Below are 9,972 nucleotides of genomic sequence, written 5' to 3'. Positions count from 1 at the left end.
ATCATTTATTCATCTTCAGCTGCCCACTGCGAATAAATACACACTGACTTTGCAGGGTGCAATGTGCAGGCAGGGCTGAGGCTGCTGGGAGCACACGTGTCCACACACTCGGTTTTTTAAAAAACGTGTTATTTGGTTTTGCCACCGGCCCGCGGTGACTGTCACAATTCAGCCTTCAGTGCTCAAGGACCACGAGAGATGCAGGGGACTGGATCTTCTGTCTCGGTCCCTGGCGCAGTGAGGAAGGGTAAAGAGTCAGAGAAACAGAAACGCTCGTGTTTCACAAGGCAACCGCTGGCAGAGACACGACCTCGCTGGAAATGCAGAGATCTACAAAATCGGTCTGGGCACTGAAAGCCTCCCTGAGCTCGTGGCACCAGGCATCCAGCACATCCCCGAGCTGGGCGCAGAGACTCTCCGGGACGCTGAAGGAGCAGATGCGGACCCTGAGCCCGTCCTTGATGCGGGGGCAGGCGGCCTGGGCCGTGAACACCCGCAGCGGCGTCAGCGCCAGGCAGTTCTCGGCGCCCTGGGCGAACGTGTACACGGCGGGGTAGCCCAGCAGCACCCCGGCCACGGTGCACAGGTTCCAATCGCCGGCGGCGACCTCGCCGGCGGTCACCGGCTCGGCGCTGGCGGCCTCGGCGTCCCGCAGGTGGCCCAGGAGGGCGGCGAGGTGCCGGAGCGCGGCTCGGGCCTCGGCCGGGCCGCAGAGCGCCGGGCGCCGCCGCGCCGCCGACACCTCCACGAGCGGCGGGGCCCGGCAGCGCAGCGCGGCCCGCAGGCGGCCCCGGGCCGGCCCCGGCCGCAGCACCAGCGCCGAGCCGCCCAGCCCCAGCACGTGCAGCCGGCCCGCGGCCAGCCCGGCCTCCCGCAGCCGGCACAGGTACCGCCGCAGCTCGGCCGGGCCCGCGGCCCCGCAGTCCCACAGCAGCGCCGGCTTCAGCCCGGCCGCCACCGCCAGCACCTCCCCGGCCGCCTGCAGCGCCCGCGCCGCGGGCAGCCGCCGCCTCCGCCCGGAGCCACCGCCCGGCCCCAGAGCCTCCCGGGCCGCCGCCACCAGCAGCGGCACCGGCAGCGGACCCGGCACCGCCGCCATCAGCGGAACCCGGCGCGGATCCGGGGCGGGCCCGAGCTCGGCACGGCCCCAGCGGAGACACCGCCTGTGGGCGGGAGCGCTCCGGGAGGAGGGAAAGGGGCCGGGAGAAGGGAAAAGAGCCGGGAGAAGGGCCGGGAGAAGGGAAAAGAGCCAGGAGGAGGGAAAGGGGCCGGGAGCAGGGCCGGGGCAGTGCCCGCACCTGGGCACAAAGCAGGGCACAGGACAGGGACAGGCACAGGGACAGGGACAGGGACAGGCACAGGGACAGGACCCAGCCGTGCTGGAGCCGCTGCCAGCTCTGTACCATCCCTGGGTGCTCAGGCTTGTACAGATGTGAACGATCATCCCCAGGAGAATCGAGGAGCTCCACAGGTCCCTTCCAACCCCGTTCTGTTATATATGCATTTCCAATATCTGCATATACATATCCCTATTAAAAACCCACACTGTAAGGAGAATCAGCCTTCGAGGTTGCTGCTGCAGCCCCGTTAAAAATAATACAATTAGACAAGGTGATATTGTCCAGGCACGTTTAATAGAGCACAGGTTATTTTCTTTCTCCTCCTCTAATGATCACCTGTTTATATACACTGTATTAATAGCAGATTAAAAATTTTACAGAATTGAAAATCTGATTTATACAGAGGAGTTGCTTAAGCAAACAAGATGTAAAAGGTGAAGGAGCAAAAAGTATTCCTGTAATCCCCTCTGTTTCGAGCCAAAACAAAAGCACCACAGACCGCTAAAATCGTGGGAATCGGATGACGAGATTTACAGATTTCATTTATTCAGATTAAAGCAAGGCACTGGTTAAGAAACACTCGTGTATATGTACAACTAAGGAGCCCCGGGGAAGCCGAGGGCCGGTCACTGTGCTGGCAGTGGCTGTGCCATGTGCAGGGCAGGGCCCTGCATGGGCCAGCCCTCCTGGTGGTTCTGCAGCAGCCGGTAGAGCTGCTTCAGGTGCGCCACGATGTTGTCCTTGATGTCCGGCGTGGAGATCTGCAGCCGCACGCTGCCGCTGTCGAAGGAGCGCGTGAAGTCCCCGGAGAACATCTCGTAGATCATCCGGGCCACAACGGGGATGACCTGATAAAGGAAAAAAGTCCCTTTTCTCAGCCTAAAGGCACAAATATCCCTGGGATTCTGCAGGAGCCCCTGGCCTGCATGCAGAGATGGTTTCCACAGTACCCTAAAATGCACTCACAAACCAATTCTATCCAGCACGTGACACATTTTTATTTGCTCTCCCAGACCATCAGTTTTACTGGAGTTTTCCTGGTGGCAGAAGCCACAGCAGAAAAGAACAGGTCTCAGTATGCACAGGAATTGATCCCAAACCCAACAAGGCTGGCACATGTCACCCCAGAGCCCCTGAGCCCTACCTGCACCACAATCAGCTTCCTCTCCCTGGGTTTTCCATCAGGCCACTCTTCTCCAAAACAGAAGTAGATCTCATATGGTGGCTGTTTCTCAATTTGTCCCTTCTGATGGGCAATCAGCTCTAGGAAGGAGGAAAAGCAGAGTGCTGCAGGGCTGTCCTCTTTAGGCTGGAAACACCCATGGCATCCCACCTCATTGCACCACCCCGGGTCTTGCCTGCACACTGCCCTCTGCCACCTCTCACACAATTACAGCTCACTCCTTGCACCTGAAGTGCTTTCTTTAAAAGCAAGTCACTCTGGCGTCCCTCAGAGCATTAAATGAGTGTACAGTGCCTTTCTCCTGCCACACACCCACTCCAAGCTCCCCTGAAGTCAGGGCAGCAGTGTCCTCAACCCACTCTCCACACCTGGTGCATGCAGGCAGGGCACCTTTCCAACAGTGTCCAAGACCTGCTTGCCAGAGCAGAAGTTACCTACCACTCAAGAACGTTTCCAGACAGAAGAGCTTGACCTTCTTCTGCCTCTCGATGAGATTTGGGGTGGTGGAGGAGGGGGCACAGGGCCCAGACCAGTACACCTTGCACTGGCAGAGCCGCACGGCGTAGATGGCGTGGCCGCTGACCTCCAGGATCAGTCCCCTGTCCATAACATCCAGCAGCCGGCTCGTGAAGATCTTCTGCCTTTCATTGGTGATCTGCTCCGTCCCTGGGAACTTGACCTGCTCCAAACTGATGGGCCCAAAGAGCTCCTCCTGGTCTGGCATGGGACCCAGCTCTCCGTAGAACAGTCTGCAGCCCTGTGGGTTGCTCACGGTCGTCGTGGGTCCGGTTTCCTTCCCTCGATACTCAAACTTGATTTCTAGATCTGTCACTGAGAGAGAAACCATCAGTATGGCTTCCCCTGGGGCAGCAGCAGCAGCAGGGACACCAGGCAAACCCCGCTGCCCTCACAGGGATGTTTAAACCACACACAGCTCTATTTAAAATACACAAGTTCTCCTCACTCACCCACAAACAACCACAGGAAAAAGAAAGGCCAAACATTATTCTTTGTGGGGTTTTAAAGCACAAAAGCAGCAACACTGCTACAAGCCCACGCACGTACTTGGCAGGGAGCTGATCCAGAGCTCGGGGCTGCTGAAGAAGTCGTGCTGCAGTGCTGTTGGGGGCATTTCCATATCCAGAGGTTCATTCTTTGGCCACACAGTTTCAGGGCTGCAGTTTTCTGCATTGGCTGGAGCCATTGGAGAATCTACAACAAGGCAACAACTGTCAATAAATCAAGATTTCATTTCAAGCATGTGGCAATTTACAAACAAACGCCGTCATTAATACATTAGTCTGTGCCACCAACCATTGATATTAAGAAATGGAAATGTCTCTTGAATTGGGACATGCTGAGATTGGTTCAATTCTTCTTCCTCTTCATCATCAAGATCATTATCCTTTTCATCCCACGGAGCTGAGCCAGTGGAACCTGCAAACAAGCACATTCTTGTGGGTGGATGATCAGCATGAAACACTGGAAAAATATCATCTTCATATTGGATATTAATTTGTGTATTTCTCCAATTTCAGTAAAAAAAGGATAAATCTGATCCATACAACATGCTAATTTTAGTTTAATATTTACTTTTAGAAAGCAAAGATTGAAGTATTGATGAAGACACAGCATTACCAATATTAGACTGTTTAGCAGGAAAACATACAACTGTGTGCAACTTCATTAATTTTAGGCTTGCAGCATGGTCCAAAGTCCTTTTAATTTAAGTCCAGGCTTCACCTGGCAGTGCTGCTGCTGCACAAGGGCAGCTGGAGAGTTAATGCAGAGAGAAGGAGCTGCCTTGGCTCAGTGCCTGCCCAGGAGCCAGCCCGTGGCAGCAAGGCCCTCACCTGGATTAATGATTGATCCCTGCGACTGCGGGATGTCACACACTTCATAAATTTTAATGGGGTTCATGGGCACCTCCTTGGTGCCATCGTACATCAAATTAAACTCGCGGCTCTTGTTCAGCGCACACCGGAGCTGGGCTTTCCACTTGGCAGGGTCGGGCTCGTCCACTCCTTCCTGGTACTTTCCTGTTTCCACGGCCCATGCCTGGGGACAAAGTACAGCCACAGCTGAGTCCAGCCCTCCCCACAGAGCAGCTTTTATCAGAAATCAAGCTTCCAAACAAATCCACCGTAAAATCTTTCCCTTGCAGAAGTCTTAATTAGAGCTCTCGTGATAACAACAAAAAATGGAAGTTCCCTCTTTAATTGTTTTTGCCATTAAAAGTGGAGAAAAAAAAAAAAAATCCAAATTCCAAAAGAATGTTCACAAATCTGGGTTAGAGATTTTGTGGGTCTCAGATTCAACACCAGAAGTCATTTTTGACAGGGAGCCTGTGCAGGAGGAATGGACTCGGTTAAAATGGAGTGGAATAACAGCCACAGACATCCAGCTGGCCTCTCCCTCTCTCACCCCAAAATCTGATTATTGGTCCAAGATAACCCTCCAAGACAGAGGTGAGAAATTCCTCAGAGGAGTGCAGGGAGTTACAGGGAATCCCTTGGGATAAGAATATTAGGGACAGCAGCGATGAGTGCTTGTGATGAGCTTGTGGTGGACCTCTTAAAACTTATGTAACAGCGTTCCATGGTTTGCTGCCAAGAACAAGCCAGTGACCACATCCCAGCCCGAGCAGATGAAGCCAACAGCAATCATCTTCCAGAGCCCATGGATCACACAGCACCCAACCTTTGGTGGTGGGAAAGGGTTAAAGAACTTTTAAAGAACTCAGCCCCATCTCAGGCAGTGCCAAGCTTGGCATCCAGGTGCACAGAGCGGCTTTTCTGAGGTCAGATAAATGAAACCTTCCTGCAAACAGCTCCCGAGGTGCCTGTCCAGCTCCTGGGCCAACAATCCAACCCTTTGTGTCCGTTTCAGAGCCGGGGGATGCCCAGCCCTCCCTGCCTCACCTTGAAGATGGTGTTCTCCTCCTCGTGCTGGGGGCTGTGCCGAGTGGCGTGTTTCCAGGGGATCTGGAAGCGCTTGGCCTCGCGGTTCAGCCAGATCAGCCCGGGGTACATCCCGCTGTCCACCTGGGCCACCAGCCACGGCTTCAGGCGCACCCTGCGCGGGTGGAGGGCCATGCTCTGCAGGGGTGACAGCACAGCCGCCGCTGCAGGTTACTGGAGCCTCGCTTGCTTCAAAGAAACCGAATTCATTTCACGAGAAAGGGCCCTGTCCCTGCTGTTATTGTGAGGGCACCGTGCTCTGAAAGCACCAATGCAGATCCAGCTGGACTCCTCTGCCAGGAGCAGTCCCTGAGCGGGGCCCAGAACTGTTACCAGGACAAGAGCTCACATTCAGCATTCCAGAGCGTCACTTGTGCTCAGCCAGCACACGGAGGGTGAGCTCTGAGCAGACCTGGGCTACAAACCCTGGGCAGGAGGTAGAGACACAAACAAGCCACAGCAAGAACAGGCAGCAGAGCTCCCAAAGCCTCCACGTGCACCTTGGAGAGGGGCTGGTGTGATCTCTGCTCCATCAGTCCTGTCACACTCACAGCGAGCAGGAGAAAGGCTCGTCCTGACTGGGAGGCTGTAGGAGCCAGGCTGAGGCACAGGGGCTGTTTTACCACACACACAGACTCTGAAAGTCATTTTATGACTTTTCCATGAATGCCCTGAATGCAGCATAATCATTGGCAAACAGCAATGACCTGTAATAACCAGGATGTTTATCCAGAAGGACATGAACTGCAGGTCTGCCTGCACTGCTGCTAAAAATCGAGTGCTGTTTACTTAATGTTTTTGTTAAGTAGCCCTGTGTTGCTCATACAACTGCAGCCAGCCAACAATATTTTCCCTGTGTAGAACAAAGCCAAACAAACAAAATTAATTCATGTCCCTCTCTAAGAGGAGGCAACATTCGGTATCTTTAGATTTTGGGAGGGGATTTCTGCGCTGCACTGTGCTTAGAAGGTGCATCTCCCACATTCATTTGTAAATCCTGAAACAGAGGTGAGAAATTACAAATATTCCCAGTAATAAAGCAGTTACAGGACAAGTAAAACCTTTGCCATAAGCCCTGAATATTGCTGGAGGAGTTGCAAAATGCATCTGGTAGCAGAGATGGAAAAGATTAAAAAAAAATCCTATCCAAGAACTAGTCTAGGAACAGGTTTTATTTGTTCAAATACCTGCAGATCCCATTCAGATGCAAGCGCTCACACAAAATTAATCCAAACACAACTCAGTTTATCTGTATATCTTTTCTGCAAAGAAAATGTTCAGCTTCAACTCCAAACCATCTTTAAATAATAGTTTGAAAATGTGTGGGCACATTACCAGACTGTTTCCCAGGAGCTGCAAAGGATCAGGAAGCAATCATCAAAATTATTTTAATGCTCCTCGCACTCTGCTGTGTTGGTTCTCCATGTTGAAAATGCTGTCAGAATTAAATCTTCAGAAACATGCTTGCAAAGACACAAAGTTCAGGATCAACCTGAACTTAGAAAGGAGACCAAAATCAGGCACTGATTCCTCTTGAAAAGGACAAAAAGTGACATTTTGAAGAATCATTGCTGGGGGTGGTTTCCACCACCTCTTTTACACTTAACTTTACAAGCAGTCCCTGCTAATAACGCGTGCTGTGCACACACAGTTTGCAAGACAAGGAGTAAATTCAGACGGCCAGAACAGCAGATTTGTGCTGGCTGGGATTGTCCCCGGGCCCGCAGACAACGTCTGCACTACAATGCTTTATGACCTTTTATCACCAATGACTTGTTGACACAACAACTGAGAGCAAATCAACTTGAATCCCATTGCTGGGCTCAGACGGTGAGTCAGACTCTTACAACCTTCAACTTCGATCCGGTGGGTTCCACCGATGCCAAACACCTGGGGAATGCCTGTGCACATTCCCGGCTCTGCCAAGGCAGGCTTGGCTCCTCTCGAGCCTCCTCGGTGCACAAAGCAGGGTCTATCCAATTCCCACTCAGTTTGGGAGGTGTGTGGGGATAATTAGCACATCCCCGTCCTGCTAATGCATCTCTGGTCAGTGATGTAATTAGTCCCTGTGCCCTAATTATTAGGATTTCTCCTTGGAGGCATTCAGCCCAACGAGAACAAACTCGGGAAGGAGCAGCCAGCCTGCAGCACTGCCCGGAGGGCTGCAGAGGAGTGACCAAGGTCAGGGACAGCCCCGGTCAGCTGTGCTGCCACTCGGGGCCCTGCTGAGCTCCAACAGCACACGGAGCACAGGAAAAACCTCCTGAAACCCAACCCAGCTTTGCTGCACAGATGCTTTCACTCCCCACCGCAGACCCAAATATATTCAGTGTTCCTGCTCCACCTCATCCATTAAAGCCTCTGAAGATGGAAGGGGTTCCTTGGGATTCACTGCTGCGAACCCACAGACTCTGCTCCTTCCTTGTTACCTTTGTTTGACTTTATTATCCTGGATTTCACGATCCTGTACTCGTTTTCTCAAAGGCAAACGTCATCCCTGAGAAACGGGCTGAGTTTCCATCTGACGCTGAATCACCTCCCTGCACCGGGAACCTTGGGTTCCACATTTCAGAGGTCTCCGGGTACATCTCCTGCCTCGCACCACCCGTGCTGCCCCCAACGCACCCCAGCACCATTAACTCTTTGAATTCCCAGTTTGCGCACCCCCATCTGGTCACCTCAGCCCCGGAAACTGGAATGGGCACGAATTGTTACCCTAACTGTTTTGGGGTTTGGGGGTGTAACAGCTGCGATCCGAAAACCGCAACGGGTGAGGGGGGTGGTGAGAAAACCCCAGCCTTGTCCTAACTTTAGGCCTGGCTTTACACCGCCCTGAAAGGCGTAGCCCGGGGCCAGCCCAGCGCAGCCGAAGGCAAGGAGCGCTCAATGGGCATTTCCAGCGGGCTGTGCCCTGCCGGCTGCGCCCCCGCAGCGGGGCCGGGGCTCTGCAGCCCCCCGAGCCCCCTCCGCTCCCGCCCCGAGCCCCACGCGGGACGGGGCCGCGCCCGGTGGATCCCGGGCCGGGCGGGGCCGGGGCCGTCCGATCCCCGCACAGCTCACCGCAGCTGTCCGCTTGTCCGTCCGTCTGTCCGTCCGTCCGTGGGGCTGGGGCGGGTCCGTCCCGCGGGGGCTCGGGGCCGCCCCGCGGGGGCAGCGGCGCTCGGGCAGCGGCGGCCGCGCTCGCCCAGCGCCCGCCCCGCCTCACCTGCCCCGTCCCGCCCCGCCTCACCTGCCCAGGTGCGCTCGGCGCAGCCGCGCCGCCCGCCCCGCCCCGCCCCGCTCCCGCAGATCGCCCCCGAACCCCGCAAATCCCCCTCTGAAACCCGCACATCCCCCCCCGAACCCCGCACGGGGAATCACCTCCCAATCCCGCCCCTCTTTTCCTTTCAAATGGAGTAAGTTTCCTAACTATCCAAATCCAAACAGGAATTTTTTTTTCTCCCTCCCGGTTAATGGAGTATTTAGGAAAAGAAGTTTGCTTTTAAGCGGGGTATCTTTGCCTTTTAAATGGGATATTTTGGGAAGAAAACATGAAGTTCCTGGGCTTTTTCACAGTTCAAGGCATATTCAGCTGAGTCATAGAATCACAGAATAATTAAGGCTGGAAAACGCCTCTAAGACCATCGAGTCCAAACATTAACCCAGCACTGCCCTGCCCACCACTAAACCGTGCCCCTTGACACCACTGCCACAGGGTTTTGAACATTTCCAGGGACGGTGGCTCCACCACTTCCCCAGGCAGCCTGTTCCAACGCTTGTCCATCCTTTCAGTGAAGAAATTCTCCCAAATATCCAACTAAACCTTCCCTAGCACAACATTTACATCCATATAAATCCACATCCAGTCAATGACAGCACAGGATGAAGCCAAACCCTGAAGTCAGCTCTGATTGAAGCTCCGTGTCAGACACACAGTTTTTTTTCTCTAAAAAGCAGGAAAACTTCTCTCTTCTCTGCCTCCCTGCCCGCTCTGGGGTCACACCTACCCCTGGGGAGGGGCTCAGCAGCTTCTCCCTGGTCCCTCTGCAGCCTCCTGCCCTCCAGCCTCACGTCTTATTTATTTTCCTCGTAGGTGGAGAACCGTGACTCAGTGGTGAATCTTGGTTTCAAGGATCATACAATACTTCACTATTCAGTTTCAATGAACTAGGAAAAAAGAATGGGAATTTCCCTTCTCCTTCTCACCGTGAGCACTGTGGATAATGCTGAACCCTGACTTTGGCAAGGATGACTTACACCCACAGCTCAGTCCCGAGCCAAGAGTTTGGAACTAGACAAAATCTTGGAGATCTTCACACAGAGACAAAACAATTCACTGTTTTTCTGAGGAAGTTTGCCTTGCTGGATGCCAAGTGCAAGGTAAATATTTCAGGCTTCATCCAGCATGGAATTCCACCCAGAGGAAACGTGCAGGAGAAAGAAAATCTTTCTGGCAATAAGCAGAAGACAAGATGTGTCAGAGCTCTGTGTTGGGTTTTGTTAGTGGTAC

The 9,972-nt window shown here is 53.7% G+C and overlaps 2 protein-coding genes across 3 annotated transcripts; both read right to left on the bottom strand.

Moving 5' to 3' along the window:
• Positions 1-74: 74 nt before the first annotated feature.
• On the bottom strand, positions 75-1,102 carry LOC306812581 (UPF0739 protein C1orf74). The gene has a single exon (XM_079327321.1). The coding sequence runs from the start codon at positions 1,097-1,099 to the stop codon at positions 281-283; it is 819 nt and encodes a 272-aa protein (XP_079183447.1). The 5' UTR covers positions 1,100-1,102; the 3' UTR covers positions 75-280.
• Positions 1,103-1,615: 513 nt separating this feature from the next.
• IRF6 (interferon regulatory factor 6) lies at positions 1,616-8,690 on the bottom strand. Of its 2 annotated transcripts, none has more exons than XM_079327309.1 (8): positions 8,537-8,690; positions 5,445-5,621; positions 4,377-4,581; positions 3,838-3,960; positions 3,589-3,735; positions 2,962-3,354; positions 2,485-2,603; positions 1,616-2,188 (listed from the first exon to the last, which is right to left on the bottom strand). In XM_079327309.1, exons 2-8 carry the CDS (start codon positions 5,616-5,618, stop codon positions 1,967-1,969), a joined length of 1,383 nt encoding a protein of 460 aa, XP_079183435.1. In that variant the 5' UTR covers positions 5,619-5,621; positions 8,537-8,690; the 3' UTR covers positions 1,616-1,966. The 2 variants fall into 2 exon arrangements, with proteins under 2 accessions (XP_079183435.1, XP_079183434.1); XM_079327308.1 differs by having other exon boundaries at positions 8,544-8,690.
• Between the last annotated feature and the right edge of the window lie 1,282 nt (positions 8,691-9,972).

Source organism: Erithacus rubecula (genome assembly GCF_903797595.1).
Source record: "Erithacus rubecula genome assembly, chromosome: 26".
In the NCBI taxonomy this organism is placed as follows: Eukaryota; Metazoa; Chordata; class Aves; order Passeriformes; family Muscicapidae; genus Erithacus; species Erithacus rubecula.
The sequence above is the reverse complement of the archived record's forward strand: the minus strand, read 5'-3'. Positions and strand labels throughout refer to the sequence as shown.